Raw genomic sequence first — 21,995 nt, forward strand, 5'->3', positions numbered from 1 at the left:
TTCTCCAAATTGAACCTCAGGTCACGTGGATTTTAAATAAAGCTGTTTTCTATCAGAAAGTAAATTGTGCCATCTGGTGGTGAATCTTCTTCAATAAACTCTCAACCACTGTTTTAAATTGTATTGACTGTATTTTGTAATATTTAATATTAATCTAAATGTCAAATACTGTGTAAAATACAAACAAACGCATTAGTGCTCTATATATTTTCTTTAATATCCATACATTTTACAAGAGGACAAATAATCACTTTTTATATATGTTTTAAAAACACTTAATTTATTACTTCATTAAAAATGACCCCCCAGACCCAGATTTAAAGACAAAGAAACAAACAAAGAAACAAACATGATCTCCATGACGTCTATCACTCATCAGTCTTCATTTATTGCTCTAAAGCAGCTGAGTTGTTTTTTAAAGCTACTATACTGCTGTAATTCTTTGAATAGGCAGTATAGTATTTACTTAGAGAATTACCTGAATCAGGTAATTGATACAATGCACATGTTCATCCAAATGAAAACTTGTGTATCATAAATAAAAATAGAATTTCCTCTTCTATCTGGTCCACATTTATAAAACTAACCCAAATTGTTTCTCCTGTAATATCAGGTACAAACTACAGTTATTGCCAACGATTTTACACATTAGTAACTGTAAAACACAACAGTTAGAACTTATTCATCATCATTTTTTACATTAAAATATAATAAAAACAAAATTTTTCTTTCTTTCTTTTATAAAATTTTCAGTAGACACAGCATCACTGTTAACAGGAGCTTCATGGAGCTTGAAGCATCATGGTCCATGTTTTCTATTCCAGACTGATTCACGTCTCAGTTCAATAACGTCTGTGTGAGATAAAGATCCAAACTACACACCAGCAGTTCTGTAGAGGACGTGTTCAGTTTGGAACAAAGAGCAGGAGACTCGACTTGTTTGAGGTTTAATTTCTGTTCTCTACAAAGATAATGAACTAGAATCCATGTGGACTAGAACTGGATTCTAGGAAACATTTACTCTGTAGAGAACAAAGACTTTCTCTGTGTCTTTAATCCAAGTTGTTTGATGCTGAGGAGAAAAATCTTTTTACTAAAAGCAAAAACCTTTAGTACAGTAAATCACAGAGTTATGAGAGACAGTTTGAATGAAGAATATTCTGCTGTCTTACCTGCTGCTGATCAAACCACCATGATCTCCGTCTCTGGATTTGTTTCCTTTGTGTTAAAATATTAAAAAATAACAATGAAATTACTCAGATAAACTCAAACTGTTTCCATCTCCTACACACACCTGTTTTGGATTGTCTCCATTTCCTTCTGTGCCTAAAATAAAACAAATCACAGGAATCATTTAGTGCTGAATATCATCATCTATCAGAATCGTAACACATGTTTATTGTCTGAATGCAAATCTTACCTGAACATAATGAACTCTTTATCCTGTCTCTGAAGTGAAATACAACTGCAGCCGATATGACAATTAATAAAAAAAGCACTGGAACAATTATCCCAATTATTGTTATTGTCTTATTTGAACTGTGTTCTCCACATTCAGCATCTGTTGAAGTTGTTCCTGGTTTTAACAGCTGAAGGTTTTTTGTTTCACATCTGAAATGACAGAGAGAAGTTTTGTCCATTTGTAGGATCTGTGTGAATTTACTGCTGCTGTAAGAAACCAGGTTTGTCCACGACTGATGTGAAGCTTCACTTACTGTGTGTGTGGTCGACAAGATGGAAATGTTCCATCTGAAAATGATCCATCACTGCAGTCAGAGCACACAGAGTCTGTGGAGGCTGTTCCTGGACACACACAGGTTACACAGTCACTTTAAACCAGTTCATGATGGTTCAAATCATACAAAGTAATGGATTAAAGATTTAATATTTAATTAGACCAGTTTTATTTACTTATTTTTTATATTTTGAAGTTGAGAAATCGGTACAAACAAATGCTGTCTACCACTTTTTTTGTAACTTGTCATAAATGTCATTCTAATGCTGGACATCTTGCTTCTTTGTGACATATGACAACATAGATTTAACATTGCTGTGGTAGAAACCCTGATGTTTCTTTAATCTATTTGTTTTTCTCTTAACCAATGTTCATTTAGACCCAAATTTTACATTTACATTTAGTAATTTAGCAGACGCTTTTATCCAAGGCAAGCAAACAAAATCTAAGTCAAGGAGAAACAACATCAAAGCAGAGTGCTATCAAACAAAGTGTTTCTGTTTCAAGAGATGTGAATACGAAAGATTAGAAAAGTTATTATTATTATTTTATTTAAGTGCAAAGGAAGATGCGGGAGAGTTCTGTTTGCTAGTGAGGTGGCTGAGCATGTAGAGTTTGGCAGCTCATTCCACCATCGTGGGATCACTGAGCTGAACAGTTTTCCTTGGTGTCGACTGTGTGGTGCTGGTACCACCAGACGCCGTTCCGTGGTTGAGCGCAGTGGACGAGAGGGGATGTAGACCTGAATGATTGAATTGAGATAAGCTGGAGCTGTGGAGTTAACCACTCTGTAGGCAAGAGATGGAGCTTTGAACTTGATCCTTGCAGCCACAGGAAGCCAACGCAAAGATTGGAAGAGCGGTGTGACATGAGACCTTTTAGGTTGATTAAAAATGAGGCGTGCTGCCGCATTTTGAATCATCTGGAGGGGTTTGGTCGTGGATGCTGGTAAACCCATCAGTAGTGCATTGCAGTAGTCAAGACGAGATAAGATCAACACCTGTACAATAAGTTGGTTCGTGTACTCCGTCAGATAGGGTCTGATCTTTCTGATATTGTGGAGGGCATATCTACACAACCTAGAGACTGTGTTCCGCGAAGGTCAGCTGATCATCAATGATGACCCCAAGGTTTCTGGCTGACTTAGTAGGGACAGTCACGTCTGATCCAATGTCAATGCTGATGTTGTGTACAAAGTTCGTATGTACTACTTAGATCGTCTTCACTCTCCACTGTTATGTCATTTTACGCACCTGCAGTCATCATTATTTTCTGTGTAAACCACATGTGAGTAAATGTAATGTAAGTATGAGAAAACCAACCTTTCTGACTGATGCACTGTCCTGGTTCACAGCTTCTGTGTTTCTGTGCTGCTCTACATCCTTTATCTGAAGGGTCCACACAGTAAAATCCTTCCAGTGGTTCACAAACTGTATCTGATGTTTTTGTACATGAACTCTTCATCTTCAGACCAGAACCTGTAAAGACATTTTTTAAAAGCAGGAAAACCTGATGGAGGTTATCACTGATCAGATCAGTTCTATAACTGTTGTCTTATTTCAGTATCTCTGATAAAAACCTTGATTAATTCTGTTTGAAAACTGAAGTTCATTTAGTCCAATGACTTAAAAAAACAACAACTAAATTAAACTAAACAACAAAGCAAAAGTTGTATAATTTTCTGTGACTTGTGCACTTTTTTCGAGCTCTTTGTTTCTGGATCCAGTCGATAAGTTTCATCCGTACAAAGTCAATAATTTGTAGTAACTTTATCAGACAGAGTCTGGATTATTACCACAACACTGTTCAACAGGTTTCTCTATTATACTGTTTGACTTTTAGTAATAAACCTACTTAAAGTACTGACTTTTAATATATACTTAGAGTTAGTTACAACTAATAATTAGGAAAAATAAGAAATTAAGCCTACCTCCATCACAGTGTGAACATGGAAAACACAGTTTAAGTCCAGTAGGTTGATTCATGTAGGTTCCCTCCAAACAGGGCTGACAGGATGTTGTTTTAACCTTTGTACAATCTGTTTTAACTCGACTTCCTGTTAAAAAAAAAACAGAAAAAAAAATCATAATTAAAGTATCATGAACAATTTATAATTGGAATCTCCTTTTACCACCAAGTGGATCTTACCAGGAAGACACATAGGACAACACTCATTTCCAGTCTGATACTCTGCTAGATGACATGGGAGAGAAAGTCCACTGAAGACTTTTATTACTAGTATCTGTAATGAAAGAGAAAAGTAGTTTAATCTCAATGAAACTCAAACTGACTGAAACGGAGATTAGAAGGTTGTGGGATCTGTGGTTGTTCTAACACCACTTTTCTATTGTCCATCTACCAAAACTATTCAGATCAGAGAGGAGGTCCTAAAGCTTCATGTATATAAACCATTTCATTTTAATCAGATATGATTGGACTGGAGATCATATAGCATTATCACATTCATTATTTCAAAACTAAAACATTTACAGCTAATTTAACTATATAATCTGGAAACTCACATCATTTATCACATGAGACATGTCACGTGATAGTTGTGTCATCTGATAGGATAGGAAAAACAGAATACACTTCCATGAGCAATCACATGACAATTATCACATGAGACATGTCACATGATAGCTGTGTCATCTGATATGTTTTTGCTTTCAATCTTTATACAGCTGATTCAATTCAACACTATTTTTTATATAGCAACAAATAAAAGCAAAAATCATTTAAAGACACGTTTTACAGTAAGGTCAGGAGGAGAACCTTACAAAAAGTTAACGTGTAAATATATATAAAAGATACAAGGGAAAAAAAAACAAACAGATTTCCCTCCCATGGCCAATGAGAGCTGTGTCATTTGATGCTAAGTAGAGTAATGAGAGAGAAGTCAAACAAAAGCAGTACAGTGGTCACACTATATCTGTTAAAGTGGAGGAAACTGCAATAATAAAAAGTACAGTGTATTTCGAGAGCCCACTGAGAGAAACATTATTTTTATACGTATAGTTTTAATTTTAAAATGGCTGAAAGTGCAAACTGGTTTAATTCTGCTTGTATTTTTACCTGCATGACAAATGATTCTCAGAGATCAGTTTGATATGATAAAGCTGTAAAGAAGCTGACACTGAGTTTCAGTTTGAGCTGAGCTGTATCTGAACTGTTCAACACTAAATCACCCACAACAATAAAACTGAGAGTTAACAGTCATAAAGATTCACACTGTCACACAATCTGCTAAAACAACAACGGCTGCTCGTCCCACTAAAGGAAAGAAACATAGCTTAAACACTGAAATGGTTTTATTTTAAGATTCCCACTCAGAAACTCAGAAATTACATAAACTTTACTCATGAGAAATAGTGAGGAGAAGAAATGTGACGTCCACATGATCAAAGTACAAGTTTCCAGTTGTTTACTGCAATAAACAGTTTTACCAGAAAAGCAGCTGCCACAGATGTTCTTCTGAAAGTCATTTCATAAAGTACATTGATGGTCTTTATGGGCTGAAGACACCATCTCACTGAGATTTGGAATCACGTTGGTTCTGTTGTAACATCTAAAACAGGACAGGAAAATCTGAAAATGAAAGGAAATGATATTAAACTGCAGTAACCAGCAGGTATAAGATCAGTGATTCAGAAAATCAAACAAACTTTTATATAACAAAAAAATAACCTGAGTAAATACAAAATGCAGTTTTAAAGAGAAATAAGCTGTTCAAACCTAAGTGAAAATTAACTAAACATGTAACCTAACTAAATCTTGAATCATGAATTAACTTTTATTAACCAAATTTGTTAGAAAGCTTAGAAAAAAAGTGTTGCAAAACTCAAATATCCCATCAAAATAAGTAACTTCAAAAGAAGAATAACTAACATGCATGTGTGGCTAGCAGCACTAAATTGTTGAGTTCTATTCAAAGAAAAACCTTCCTGCGGGGTTGTGCAGAGCTGTGTTTGGATTTATTTGAGCTTTAAAACATAGCCCTTAAAAATTGTATAAAAAGTTTACAAACATCAGCTTTCAATGGGAAAAAAATAATGCTTTATATTTATACTGCTATGTGCTGGTTGATCAGGGTCTGACACTAGGCTCAAGGATTTCATTCTGATAGTAATAATAATGGCCCACAATAATGGGTGCTGTTGTCTGGCCTGTAGAGGTCGCAGTTTGTAGATTAAACAGCTCATTTAATATAAGATGGAGCCACGTTTCAGTCAAATAACTTTTTTTTTCTTTTAAAATCTGTACATTTAGATTCATTTGGGTTTAAATTTGACTGTATTGTCTCCTTTAGAAAACTTTATTCATCCGTTCAGCTCAATAATAATAATAATAATAATAATAATAATAATAATAATAATAATAATAATAATAATAAATCTTGTATGTAAAGAAACCCGTTAAAAGTCTGTTCGCTGTTTGAGGAAATGTTTTTATCTCCTTTGTTGTTTTCGAGGCCTGAACATAAGAAATAAACGCAGCTTCAAACATGGAGCTTTTTCTCAGTAGACCTTGATAAAGAGTTTCTTCTGGTACCATAATGAAGTGGTACCGGTACTGGTTCAGTACCACCTTCGTCCGACCACACATGACTCTATAAATTCAGTAACTTACAGAAACGTCGCAGATTCGAGGCCGAAAACCATGATCCGCAGTATTTAGAGGCGTTCAGGTGACATCGGAAATATGTGTGTTAGGTGGGAATTCGAGCAGGACCCCTGAAAAACAGAACAAAATAAATCCAGAACATGTTCCTGCTTTAGTTTAGAGACTTTTAGCGCTGAAATGACTTCTGGGGAAATAAGTTAGATGAACACACAGACTGGAAACTACAAGGAAACTTCTTATTGGTTGAAACAGCAGCTAGCCTGTCTATCAGAGAGTACTTCAGTTAGTCAGTACTACTGCTTCAGATCAATGGACAACAACTGGATCAGTTTTCTACTCATCACTACTTCACATTTCACTCTATTCTTTTTGCTTGTTGATCAGATTCTTGGTTTCTAGGTGTTACAACCTTTGTTCTGTTCATCTCCTTCATGTTTCTAGTATTTTAAGAAGGTTTTACTGCTCACATGAATAAAACCAAACAAAAGTGTGATAATTAACTCTAAAAGTCTTTGAGTCAGTCAGTCAAAATCAGCTTTTATTTTATTTTTAACAACGTACATTTAAAGATGTTTGGGTCCAGTCGAGGTTCAGTTCTGGAAAAGAACAAAGCAGAAATACATAGTTAGTATAATATAACATATAACAATATTAGTGTAATTTAAATATTAAACTAATGTCTTCTTTCAATTAACTGTTTTATTTGTGTTTCTTTATTTCAGCTTCACAGTATTAACTGAAAGAACCAGTCAGTCACCAACAAAACCAGTTTATCAGATAACATATCAGCAGCTTCAGTCTCATCCTAAAATAGTAGTTTACATTTTATCAGATGAAAACAAGCAGTTAAAATATTAGAACTACACACTGAGTTCACTATTATATATATATATATATACTGATATATTTAAAGTCTGTAGCGTATAAACGAAACTCTGCAGTGTTGAGCAGCCTGCTGACAGTTTCTGAATGTACCTGTTAGTAGAAGAGTTCTCACCTCATTGTGGTTTTAGCAGAGCGCTGCTGCAGAATAAAGAACATAACTCCAGATGTAACATGAACAGTTAGAGCAGAAACAGATCTGCAGTAGAGTCCTGTAACAGATGATCAGTGATGATCAGTGATGATCAGTGATGATCAGTGAAGATCAGTGAAGTCACTACTTTAACTTCAGTGAACACAGTAAAAACTGCAGCAGTGCTGATGATAAGAGGTGATTTGAAGATTTCACTTTAGTCAAATGTTTTTGTTGAACTGGTCCTTTACACAGCGTCACTACGAGACGTTCAGGTAACATCGGAAAGATGAGTTCCACTTGTGGTTTTACATGTTCATAAAATGACCGATAAATTCTGATCAATGTTCGACTGAAGCTGCACAGTGTGGTTATAAAGGGGAAGTTAGTTTGCACCACACAGACAAGTGACACGTAGGCTAAAAAACCAATAAAGGTGAAACTGAAACACTGCTGTTTGCTAATTTAGTTTGATCTACCAGTGTAGGGTTGGGTCTGTTAAACAGCAAAGCAAGAAAACAAAGACTTTCGTACTTTTATATCTTATCATTATATATTTTACCTCAGTATAATTTGATATTGATCTGTCTCTTGAGTCACACACAACCAGCAGGGCTGGTTTCTGTGCTTCTAGGGGAATTCTGTCCTGCTTGATTTTACTTTTACTTTCTATTTTGGTTCCTATTAGAGGTTCTACTCAGGCTGTGAATAACTGCAGTTTTCATTAAAAGCTGCACTTTGTGTTACATTTTGAGGAACCACTCCAGTTCTCGTTTCTTTTCTTCATCACAGACAAACTAAACGTTTGTCACATTTATCAAAAAACCCTACTTTACAGTAAGGATTAAACTGTTTGTGTGTGTCTCTCAGTTGTTAATTTTAAGATTCATTGCTATACTTTTTTCATTGTAGGCTTAGGGTAAGTTCACTGAGATTCACCTGACTCTGGTTTTAAAGAGCATCAGACTTCGTGGTCCAGTTCCTAAATTAATTAAACAGTTGTTGTGGTTCCATGTTCAAAAATCTGATGTGATGATACAAGAAGAAGAGACACTTGAGTGAAGTCAAACCTGGTAGAACAGAAAAAAATAGAATAAACCTTTCTTGTCATTGTAAATAGGGAGTACAGCGAAACTGTGGGTTCGCTTCTCAGAGAACAGTGAATCGAAACAAGACCAGGCCTGTATATGGTTTGTGGTGTGTTGGGATGTCACTGCCTGTTTCCTCTAGTTTGTTTTCAGATGATTTCAACATCAAGTCTCAAACAAGACAGAAAAACACATATAGTCATAGTTTCTCAGTCAGAAAATTTTGCAAAAATTAAGGCTCATTTCCTCATTTACAACAACAGCACTTCTCCAAACTGAACCTTTTCTGGTCAAGTTGTTTTTCTATCAGAAAGCAAAATGTGACACCTGGTGGTGAATCTGCTGTTTCTCAATAAACTCTCAGTGAGACTCAGACACAATCTTTCTCAGTGTAAAGCTTTTTAAATTGTATTAATTGTATTTTGTATAAATATTAAATAAGAGCATTCAGTTATATATTGCACATTTTTCTATGTACAAAATTGAGCAAATGTGTAAATTATAAACTAATACATTATTATACATATTTTATTTATTTCTCCTCTTGTATCATGAATATTAATCACTTTTTATAAATGTTTTAAAAACACGTATTATATTAAAAATGACTAGTAAAACTACTGTACTGGCTGCAATATTTTGAATGTGCACATTTTTATCCACAAAATAATATTAGTTTAATAAAAAAAAAATACTGTAGAAATTAATCTAAAACTCAAAGCTGCTCGGCTTATAGGACCCTTAATGTTCCACCAGTAGACCCACTGTGTTCTGTTTCAGCTGTTGGTTCTCGTCCATGAAGTCTGTTTTCAGTCTGATGTTCTGATCCAACTGGGACCAGTAGAGAGATTCAACAGTCTGAACGTTCAGTCACTGCAGCATCACTGTTAACAGGAGTTTAAAGGAGCTTGAAGCATCATGGTCCATGTTTTATATTCCAGACTGATTCACGTCTTCCAAAGTTGATTCATCTTCTCTACTTTAATTAATATTTACAGTGGGCAATTGCTTTTTCACATTAGGCCAAGCAGGTTTGGAATTAATAAATGAAATCATTAGTTAAAAACAACATTTTATATTTACTCAGATTATCTTTGTGTAATATTAAAATGTGTTTGATGATCTGAATCATTTAAGACAAATATGAAAAAAATTTAAAAAATTAAATAAGGAAGTTATCAATTACTTTTTCACAGCTGTGTTAAGTCCAGGTTAACTCACAGAGCCTGTTGATAATTCAAAGTTAATCATTTTCTTTAATAAACAGACAAAATAATACAGTATATTTTCCCATGCTAGTCTGCTGATTGAAGACATCTGTCTGTTCTTACTGTGTAATGTTCAAGAAGTACTTCTCATTCCTGTTTATGTTCCTGCTTCAATCTGTCACAATGTTGAGAAGAAGCAGAAATAGAACAAAGCAGAGAAAGTTGCAGTGTTGTTGTTGTTGTTGTTGTTGTTGTTGTTAAGTTTCCAGTAGTGGAGAAAAACGTCTCTACTGCTTTGTTAGTGTCTTCATTCTCCAAAATGCTGAAGAGGTTCAGGTCTCTTAATTTAGAGTTCGCTCAAGTTTTGTTGAATGCAGCTGATGATTCAGTTTGTTAGTGGCAGAGTTATTAGACTGTTGCTTATTATTTGATCTCCCTCTTCTGAATGATGTACTTCTTTGTTTGAGCTACAACAAAAACAATAAATCAAAAACCATACAATGTTTGTTGTCAACATAGAAATCTTACCTGTTATCGTTGGTAGAACATTTTTTTCTTCCAAATGAGAAAACAAATTCCAGATAATAAGACAAATTAATAAAATAGACAATGAAACAATTATCCAAATTATTCAGTTCAATTTTATTTGTATTGCATCAAATCACAACAGAAGTCATCTCAAAGCTCTTTATAATGTTTAAGAGCTTCCAAAGTATAATTGTATAGAGAATCATGGAGAAAACCCAAAATTCTTCCAACTGCCATCTTTAAAACTCGTTCTTCACATTCAGCATCCGTTAAAGTTGTTCCTGGTTTTAACAGCTGAAGGTTTTTTGTTTTACATCTGAAATGACAGAGAGATGTTTTGTCCATTTGTAGGATCTGTGTGAATTTACTGCTGCTGTAAGAAACCAGGTTTGTCCACGACTGATGTGAAGCTTCACTTACTGTGTGTGTGATCGACAAGATGGAAATGTTCCATCACTGCAGTCAGAGCACACAGTGTCTGTGGAGGCTGTTCCTGGACACACACAGGTTACACAGTCACTTTAAACCAGTTCAGTAGACGTGTATTATAAACACATCATGTTATTACATTCAATCAGACCTGGTTTCAGGTGTGGAACAGTTAAATCCTGTTGAACAAACCATCAGCTTCAAACCAGTAGTGTAGTAGTGACACAGTTAGAAAACAGCAGGTTTAATACAACCTGCTGTTGGACCTGTGTTCAGAGTGTTGGAGTCTTTCAAGACTTTATGAACAAAGTAGAAACTGCAGAGGGCTGTAGGTCATCAATGTTTAATTCACCAATCATACAATTATCACCTAATGTCTCAGTGGAATTAAAACTAAACAGAGCTCATTAGAAAACAAACTGATGGAAATCTAACAGGAATCTCAGAAGATACTTTACTGGTGTTCTCAGTTCAAATGTACACTTCACTAAATCTTAAGTCAACATAAGGAAACCAACCATTCTGACTGATGCACTGTCCTGGTTCACAGCTTCTGTGTTTCTGTGCTGCTCCACATCCGTTATCTGAAGGGTCCACACAGAAAAATCCTTCCAGTGGTTCACAAACTGTATCTGATGTTATTGTACATGGACTCTTCATCTTCAGACCAGAACCTGTAAAGACAAGTAGAGAAAACAGGTTTAATCTACTGGAGAACAACAATTTATAGTTTAGAACTAGATTAATTAGAAAAACAAAAAATTTCTTTGTGACATCGTTCAGAAATGTGAGACAACAGGTTCTAAAATATATAAAAACATGAAAAACACATAAATCACTTGTCTAGTAAATGTTTGATTCATGGAGATTAACACCGTCACTGTCAAAAACTACACTGTGGTGTAAAAAGATGGAGGGAACCACTGACTTCTACATTCAGTTCAAACTCTTGTAACAGTCCCAATGATAACAATGAACTAAGAAAAGCAAAAGGGAGATGGTTGATGAGCTGAAGCCAACGGTGGGATCAGCGGTTCGATCCCCTGCTTCTCTCAGATCCACAGGACCTGATGGTTCAGTGTGTGAATGGTTGAATGAGAAGTAACACTGTAAAGACTTAGTTATTACTAATAATTAGGAACGATTAACAAAAATCTACCTTCATCACAGCGTGAACATGGAAAACATTGTCTACGTGAAGTAAGTTGATTCATGTAGGTTCCCTCCAAACAGGGCAGACAGGAAGTCATTCTGACCTCTGAACAGTCGGTCCTAACTCGACTTCCTGTTAAAAAGAAGAAAAGAAGAATTTGATAAAGTATCATTAACACCAACATAACAAAGATGTAACTACTACAGTGAAATGTTCCTTTATCAAACAGTTGGATCTTACCAGGATAACACATAGGACAACATTCATTTCCAACCTGATACCTTTCTTCACGACATGTGAGTGTTTGTCCACTGAAGACTTTTATCATTAGAATCTGTGAGAAGAAGAACAGAGTTTAGTTTAAATGAAACCTGGTTTAAACTGATCTGAGTGACTCCAGCAGAGAAAAATCAACTTAAAGAAAAGATGAACAGAAACACGATGAGGTGGAAAAGAAGGAGCTGAGAGATAAAGGAAGTGGAGGAGGACGCTGAAGGAAACAGGAGAGAAGAGACCAGAGGAGACAAAGAAGAAAAGAACCTCGTGGAATAGTTTAAGGAAACTTGATCCAGGCTCAGTTTAAAGATTTATTTCTATCCACATATCAGAGTTGTAATTTTCATCCACATTTACTGCACATGTGCAGACACCCTGAACACATCACATCAGTTTCCACACATCAAATAACATCTACCAACAAAACAGGATTAACATTTATCACAATGAATCAACTCAACAAGTTCGATGAATTACTGAGAATGTTTCTAGTTATTTAGAGAAACAAACTGTTTTACCAGCAAAGATGCAGCAGACAAATGTTTTCTTCTCACAGTCATTTTAAAGAGCGTCTTTCTTGGGATGAAGACACAGGAAAAAGTGAGTTGTAAAATCCAAATCAGAAGATTAAAACCTGAAAACAGAAGGAAATCATATAAAACTGCACCAATCAGTGAATCCACTTCCTGGTCAGACACCTGATGACACCTGATGACAAATGTACGCAGCGACACCCAGTGTTCAATATTTGAATAGCACTTGATCTATTTTCCCCTACCTATTTTTATACACATGTTCACACTCTCCTGAATCTATAACGATATTACAGATGTTAATGACAAACAACCTGTTTCTAGTCTATAAATAAGTTTTTTCTATGGCTCTTTGTCAGTGAGACCAGTGTTGCTCAATACTACAATTATTATAGCTGTGGACCTTCATCTAAAGGACAAAACACTCATTTGAGGACAGTGATGTTCACATATTTGACAAAGAGGACGAGTGGTTTGAGAGAGGGTTGAGGGAAGCTTTGCATGTGCAAATCAAAACCCCCTCATTCAACAGAGGTGGAGGACTTAGACACAACCTGTCTTCTATTTATCATGCTGCACTATCATCTAGCCCCAGAAAGATCAGGCCCAATTTACACCTGCACCAGGTTGGACACACTTAACGACTCATTTTAGGTGTTAGAGAGGTTGGTGGAGGTGTGGCTATCACATCCTTCACATCCTCCCCTTCCATTGTTTCACCTAACGAGATAAATGAGTGTCTCTAACCAACTAACTTCAGATTGAAGAAGCTACTTGATGAGCAGTGTTTCAACTTAAAAAGAAACACAAGTTGTCGTGATTGAACTTGCGAATAACTTCACCTGGATTCCTGAGAATAGTCAGCGACAAGTTTAGTTATGAGTCTATGTGGGACTTTGATTTCCTCCAAAAGTAAGTGGGACATTTTCAGTAGAAGAGAATCTGTTAGAACATTACAACTTTTATCCATGACTTTAAAAAACAATTTTACAATTTATATGAATTACATCAGTGATGTAGTTCAAACAATCCGTCCAGTTATATACATTAGACTGTTTCAGGTGTCATTATTATACAATATTTGCACTGTTCAAATACTGAACTGTACAAATACTAATTTGAACATATGCTGACCTGTACACATTATGTACTGAACATGTTGGTGTACTCGTCATTCCTGTTTCTCTTCGACAGAACATATGTGTCAAACCAAACTACAGCTACTGTTCACTTTTCTGAAGGTTTTAGAACCAGCAGCTTTATTAAACTGCTGACACAGACTTTGGTTCAACAAACGACATATTTTCAGTCACTTACCGTCTTTAATGTTAAAACTTTTATCCAGAAACAGAGCAACAAAAATATGAAGAAGAAAAACGATGTGACTTTCAGATTAGGTAAAGGTAAAAGAGGAACAGGGTGTCAACTCTCCTCATGCTGCAGGTTTTAGTAACCAGCAGGTGGATCCAGAGGAGCCAATCAGATTTGAGCTTCTTGTTGACATTGTGACATTGATCCTCCTCTTCTGTTATTAAGTCCAAAGTGTGCGGAGAGTTCGGGTTAGAAAAATAACTGTCCGACATGTTTGCTCATCAGAGACGCAGATGGACAGAAAATAATAAGTTTATGTTCAACATCAAACCCTGAAATCCTACAGATCGGTGTTTAATAGCGTATTCAAGATTTATTTCAATATAAAGAAACTTTTTTAACTGCCTTGTTGTGGGTTCTCTGCTCCGAAAAATTAAAAGAGAAAACAATGTAAAAATAATGTAAATACATAAACTGTAAATTCAACCATAACAAAACCTAGAGATGAAAAGATTCACAATGAACAGAGGTGGGATTCAGTTCAATGAACATTAGAGAAGGATGCAGGTGATGATGAAACTATTGTACAAACTAATGTGATGATGATTAAAGCAGTAAGTTATTAACAGTGTCATTAGATTCAGCTATTATGAAGCCTCAGTTTCAAACAGACCATTAAATCTGACTCATGTTCAGTCCAAACCATGTTTTCCTACCAAACCAGTAGTGAATATGCTACATGTGTTACTAACTAATGAACAGATCAAGACAAAACCAACAAAAATAATTATTTCTACCCAATCTCGTAAACACGGGACACGGGGAACTGACCAACGTGAAAGTGAAAACAAAGTGACAACTTTAAGAGACTCTAAACATGGTGACGAACTAAATAACAAGTATAACAACAAAAAGAAACACGTCACTGACTCAGGAAAATACAAACTAATACACAAACCAAGAATACAAAGTCACAACAAAAATCAACGCACTAATACAAACTAACTAGACAAAGTAACAACTAAAAATCACTGTAAAAGGCAGGAGAACAAATTACAAGCAGGGAACAAAGTCCAGTGAACTAAGGGAAGGTCTAGGGTTTAACCAGAAAATCCATGTGTAAACAAACCATGTGCAAACAAACAATGTACAGACAAACTATGTACATCGACCAACGTACAAACTAACCATGTGCGACAGTTTATGTGCAACGACCCATGTGTAGGAATCAACATACTAACAATCTGACAACAGAGGACTGAGGGGAGCTTTTAAATGAAACATGAACAAAGGGACGAGGCAGGATGCGTAACATGTCATTAATCAGTCATCATTAATATATATTTACTTTTTAAAGAAGAAGTGTCACAAATGTCAAAAAATAAAAAAAAAAGTTGATAATTTTCTTCAATAAATTGGCTTCGAAAACAGACTAAAAACTGTGAGTACAAATGTCCAGACTGAACTTTATTCTCTGTGCTCAAATGAAAAAACATGCTACTGCTGTCTTAGTGTCGTCATTTTTCAAAATGCTGTAGAATGAAAACTCCTAAATGAGTTGTTTTGTCTCATATGAGTTAACTCAAGTTTTGTTCAATGCAGCAGTCTGTGCTGATGAATCTGTCTGTTAGTGGCAGAGTTCAGTGATCTGCTTCACTGTCATTAGTGTGATGGTGAATGTTTCTTTCTGGATGAAGTACTTTCTCGTTTGACCGTCTTTATAGCTAAAACCAAACCAATAAAAAACATCTCAATAAATTAAAAACTATAATATGTTTGTTGTCAACATAGAAATCTTACCTGGTATCGTTGGTAGACCATTTTTTCTTCCACATGACAAAACAAATTCCAGATAATTGGGCAATTAATTAAATAGACAATGAAACACTTATTCTTATCCCCACTGCTAGAGGCTCTGATCTGAACCAAAATGGTGTCTGAACTTGTGAGGTAACCATGAATTAGCCACAGTAAACACTGTGATCTAGCAAAGAATGATTTACAGATCTGACTGGTATCAGAACATAAGAACAAAACACCAAATACCTCTACGTAACTGACTTTTCCCAGACCGACCGACCTGTGTGACTAGAAGTCCCAGACTTTTCTGGATGTTTTTTAACCAAGAGGATGCTAGCTGGCTAGTCTGTTGGCTGAAATTAACATCATTTCATGTGTAAATGTTGTTCGTGTGGAGGAGGGAGGGCTGCTAACTGACTGTGTTGAGAGGATTGTTGGCAGAGGAAATGTTTAGCAAGCAGAGGACTTGATCAAACATTTCCCACAACCCTGGTCAACACATCACCGTTGATGAACAGCTTTTCCTGTCAAAGACTCGCTGCTGTTTCCTGCAATACACTTCAACTAAGCCTGACATGTTTGGGATCAAGTTTTGGGTGGCCTGCGACTTGAAATCCAAGTACATTTGCAATGTACTCCCAAATCAAGGACCCCAGTTGTCCCAGTGGGAAGACTCTACATTGTCAGCAGACTGAGAATACGACTAAAAGGAAGCCAAACACTGTCACCCTTTACAACACCACAAAGTGCGGCGTGGATGTGATGGACCAGATGGTGTGGGAGTACACTGTCCGCACAGGAACACTGAGCTGGCCAGTCGCCCTGTTCTATAACATGATTGATATGGCAGCACTAAATGCACATGTGCTGTTTCAAGCATGCACCGGGAGGCAGGAGAGACAAATGGACTTCCTGGTGGAGCTAACTGTCATGTGGGTGCGAAGAAGGCACAAAACGAACAATTGCTTCGTCAACAACCTTCCACACCTAGCCCTGGAAAAAGAGCCACGTGTCAGGTCAAACATCGGTACAAGAACAATCATTCCACTTCCCACTTTTACGTTTTACACTTACTGTCCCCAGAATTAGACAGTCAGGACTTTTTACTATGGCGCCCCCTTCCTCTGGAGAAACATCACTGCAGACATCATATAGTTTGACTCTGTAGAGGTTTTAAAACCCCTACTTAAAATTAATGTTGTTGCCTTAACTTTAAATCTCACATTATTTCAGTTAATTATCACTGTGTGTATTTTACTGTAAATCATAGAAGGACAACATCAGCAGTATAAACTGAGGTTGGTGAGAACCACTAAAAACCTAATTAAACTACACAATAATTTCAATACAGATTTATGAAATAGTTTCTAAAAAACAAGACAACAAACGGCATTCCACCTAGAAAAAATTCTGTATGAATATAAAAAATTCTAAAACATCAAAAAATCATGCTCAAAAGATGCTCACACAAGCAAAAACCATTCATCATCTTTCACAATGCTGGGTCACAAAGAGCAAACAGGAACCTTAAAAATATTTATTTCTAAAAGTGGTTCTGCTTCATTAACACACACCTGCTGTGGCGAAGACTATGGAATGTTGGTAGAAGAAAAGAAATGCATTATAATATGAAATTATCTATTTCATGTGATGATTTCTGATGTAAACATGAATATTAAGATATTAAGATTAATTAATTTAGGTCCTTTACTGTTACTACAGGTTTGACACAGCATTAAATCAGCTTCCTTCCCTTTTACAACATGGTTACATCTTCGGACAGAGCTGCAGCTTTTTCTCTTTCTTTGATGAAGAGCTGCCATTAAACTGAAAACACCAACAGATCAGTGCATCATTAGTTAACCTTTCTTTACAAAAACATTAATTCACGTGTTACCTTATCAGATGTAATTTACTTCAAACTGGAGAGAAATATAAGAGTCTGGGAGAGATAGTGACCTTTACTTGACCCAACAGTAATCAAGGAGAATAAAAATGCGAGTATAAATATGAAACTGATTATTGACCTTCAGACATGAAACAATGAAATGCTGCTCAAAGATATAAAAGACAAAAGGTTAAAAACAAGATGAAATGATGTCTCCATGCATTCCTGCAGACTGCGTCGCTGCTCGGGCCTCCTATTGAAACTCATTTTAAATATAAACTTCAAATATAATATATAGAAATGTATCAACAACATACAACAGTCCAGCAGGAGCACAGCTTTGTCTATAACCTCTGCGTGAGATTAGATCAAGAGTCTTTTCAGAGCTTTAATCCCTTTTCAATGCTGTAAATTTGCTCTTACACTATTTGGTTCAGCTTTTTGGAAGAAACTGCTTCAGCTACAGGTTCTTATTGATGAAACCTTTTTTTTCCAACATCCCTTTTCTGATATGTACCAACACATGGACTTCACTGAATCTGACATTATCAGCTTCATTCTCAAACTTCACTTTATCTTCTGCAACATTTCAAGCTTACAACCTAATTATCATCATGTTTTAAAATCCATTTCTAAATATTTAAACTTTTTCTCATACAACCAACTATAATTGAACAAAATGCACAATAAACCTTTAAGTTCAACATCTGCACTGAGCCATCAAGTAGAGTAAATGTCATGGAAATATGATGGCACCGTGTGCTACACCTGCACATTTGGCACTTGCTGTGCACTCACTGAATCTTTGCAGCTCTGGTTCAGGGAACTTGCAGATGTGAGATGAGAAACATGAACTAACTCTGAGGTGTGATCAGTGAGGAGGGTGTTAATGTTCATATTCTGAAACCACTGCAAAGCGTGAGAACCAAAATGTTACTATCAACAAACCTCTGTGCTCAAAGTTAAACGCTATAGTTAAAGATTATTAAAGGCAGAGAAATGGTTTAAGATATGATCATTGTTTATATCCTCTGCTACCACATGTGGAGCAGGGGAACTCCCTTCAACTAGTGATACCCACATTATTTTAACCTCTTTTTACTTTGGTTTCTTTACATTCGTTGCACATCGGACAGCACAGTCTATCCCCCGAGAGTCTACATGGAAAGAAACCACACCGTAAGAACAAAGAAACACTGTCTGACAATAAACTAGAACGTTAATCCATGGTGTTTTATTCAAAACGAAAACAAACTTAAAAGTTACTGACTGTTAGAAAACATCAAAACAACTTCTGAACTTCTGCTAAATTCTAATTTAGCTGCTTCCACCTGTTAAAAGACTCAAATACTATAACTTGTATGGAAATAGAAACAAAACAAAGGTAAACAAGTATAAAAAAGTTAATTTGGTCATATAAATATGTACATATAATTTATACACTAAATAAAAAAGTCTGCACATACACTGTACAATATGTAGGTTATACATTAAATGATCCAGGTAATCAGAGCATAGATCAGGTCTAGATGAAAAACAATCACAGCAGAGGGCCTGAGGACTGGGAGTGTGTCAGAATCACTGTTTTAAATATACATGCATTTGTGATTTATTGCTATAAAAACAGTTGTTGTGTTGTGCTCACATAATATGAACAATTAAAGGCAGTTGACTAGGTCACAACCAGTTACAATTACACTGGTAATATTATTGTCTATCAATAATTAGAAAATGAACATTTATATCTACAAAATACCCCCAGAGTTACTTTAGCCAGATGAAATATTCAAATAATTTTCACTGTCTATCTGGTTCCTCTACCTTCCATCCACATTTATTTTATATTATTGGTTTAAGGAAGTTTGCAGTTTGACAAATTAATATGTAGTGAAGACAACATTAATATGTAGTGAAGACAACATTAATAAGAAATAAGATGTCCCATCATGTTGCAGTAGACACAGCATCACTGTTAACAGGAGCTTCATGGAGCTTGAAGCATCATGGTCCATGTTTTCTATTCCAGACTGATTCACGTCTCAGTCCAATAACGTCTGTGTGAGATAAAGATCCAAACTACACACCAGCAGTTCTGTAGAGGACTTGTTCAGTTTGGAACAAAGAGCAGGAGACTCGACTTGTTTGAGGTTTAATTTCTGTTCACTACAAAGATAATGAACTAGAATCCATGTGGACTAGAACTGGATTCTAGAAAACATTTACTCTGTAATGAACAAAAACTTTCTCTGTATCCTTAATCCAAGTTGTCTGATGCTGAGGAGAAAAATCTATTTACTAAAAGAAAAAATCTTTTGTACAGTAAAGACGTCACAGAGGTATGAGAGACAGTTTGAATGAAGAATTTTCTGTTGTCTTACCTGCTGTTGATCAAACTGCCATTAACTCCGTCTCTGCCTCTGTTTCCTTTTTGATAAAATATTAAAAAATAACAAAGAAATTACTGAGATAAACTCAAACAGTTTCCATCTCCTACAGTTTAAACGTTACAGTTTCAAACTGAGAGTAACAAACACACCTGTTTTGGATTGTCTCCATTTCCTTCTGTGCCTAAAATAAAACAAATCACAGGAATCATTTAATGCTGAATATCATCATCTATCAGAATCGTAACACATGTTTATTGTCTGAATGCAATTCTTACCTGGACATATTAAAAGTTTTATCTTGTGTCTGAAGTAAAATACAACTGGAACCGATATGACAAATAATAAAAAAAGCACAGAAACTGGTGTCCAAATTATTATCTGTCTTGTTTGTTGTTTTATTGTCTTATTTGAACTGTGTTCTTCACATTCAGCATCCGTTGAAGTTGTTCCTGGTTTTAACAGCTGAAGGTTTTTTGTTTCACATCTGAAATGACAGAGAGATGTTTTGTCCATTTGTAGGATCTGTGTGAATTTACTGCTGCTGTAAGAAACCAGGTTTGTCCACGACTGATGTGAAGCTTCACTTACTGTGTGTGTGGTCGACAAGATGGAAATGTTCCATCTGAAAATGATCCATCACTGCAGTCAGAGCACACAGAGTCTGTGGAGGCTGTTCCTGGACACACACAGGTTACACAGTCACTTTAAACCAGTTCAGTCTTTTTGAATTGATATAAATTTCACGTTAACATGTTTTTCTCTCAGTCCTGGTGTCTCAGCTGCAGAATAACAGATAACACTGAAGGAGGCAACATCAACAACATTGAAGTTATCTGTGCAACAAATGCTGCACAAAGGTTCATGTGAATCATCTCCACCAGTGGACAACAGTTAAATCCTGTTTATTATCCACATGACATATGTAAAGACATGTTTTTTACACCTGCAGTCATCAGTATTTTCTGTATAAACCACATGTGAGTAAATCTGAACAAATCACATACAGTAATGTGTTAGTATAGACTGGTCAGACAAAGACCACAGATTCAGTGTTTTCACATGAGTTAAGTAAGCGAGTATCAGTGAATTCCTATTTTCTCTTTCACATGGTAACTTTCACTTAGCTTTAAGTTGGAGAAGTCACAAAACCACCAACTTTCTCTGTAGCTCAGATTTTCAGATTTTCATATACGAGTAAAAGTAATAAGTCAGAATACAACATGGAGTCTTGTATGATACCCATCTCTTTCCTGTAAGTTAAAAGTGTTTAAAACTCAAGCTTCACCTAAAGTCAACATAAGAAAACCAACCTTTCTGACTGATGTACTGTCCTGGTTCACAGCTTCTGTGTTTCTGTGCTGCTCCACATCCGTTATCTGAAGGCTCCACACAGTAAAATCCTTCCAGTGGTTCACAAACTGCATCAGATGTTATTGTACACGACTTCTTTATCTTCAGACCAGAACCTGTAAAGACATTGGTGGATATTAAACAAAAAACATTTTTTCATCTATGAACTCAGGAAAAGACTGACGTCCTCATGGTGAAAAAAACCTGATGGAGGTTCTCACTGATCAGATCTGTTCTATAATTATTGTCTCAACATTTACATTTACCAGACACTCTTATCCAAAGCGGACTTACAAGTAGGGGGTACAAGGGTAGGGCAGGGTAAGCGTGGTGGAGGTCTTGCCTAAGGACCCCTACTGGTGGTAGGCCCCGGCTGGGATTTGAACCACAGTCTCCCACATGGGAGGCACTACACTAACTAGCCGCTACTCACTTCAGTATCTGTGATGAAAACCTCGATTAATGTAATTTAAAAACTGATATTCATTTAGTCCCAGTGACTGATCAGAAAGAGTCTGGATTGTTACCACAACATGGTTCTCTATTATACAGTTGACTCTTTTAGTAATAAACCTACTTAAGTAGTGACTTTAAATATATACTTAGGAGTTAGTACTACTATAATTAGGAAAAAATAAAATAATGAACGCCAACCCTTACCCATCACGAGT

At 35.8% G+C, this 21,995-nt stretch overlaps 1 protein-coding gene across 1 annotated transcript; it reads right to left on the reverse strand.

The window, feature by feature from the left end:
* Positions 1 to 203: 203 nt before the first annotated feature.
* LOC113167105 (tumor necrosis factor receptor superfamily member 14-like) lies at positions 204 to 21,988 on the reverse strand. The gene is made up of 10 exons (XM_026367498.1): positions 21,985 to 21,988; positions 21,285 to 21,440; positions 12,574 to 12,689; positions 12,020 to 12,113; positions 11,786 to 11,911; positions 11,145 to 11,300; positions 1,716 to 1,803; positions 1,421 to 1,611; positions 1,295 to 1,326; positions 204 to 1,218 (listed from the first exon to the last, which is right to left on the reverse strand). The coding sequence occupies exons 1-10, from the start codon at positions 21,986 to 21,988 to the stop codon at positions 1,183 to 1,185; spliced, it is 999 nt and encodes a 332-aa protein (XP_026223283.1). The 3' UTR covers positions 204 to 1,182.
* Positions 21,989 to 21,995: the final 7 nt, after the last annotated feature.

The sequence above is a fragment of the Anabas testudineus genome, chromosome 7 (assembly GCF_900324465.2).
Source record: "Anabas testudineus chromosome 7, fAnaTes1.2, whole genome shotgun sequence".
In the NCBI taxonomy this organism is placed as follows: Eukaryota; Metazoa; Chordata; class Actinopteri; order Anabantiformes; family Anabantidae; genus Anabas; species Anabas testudineus.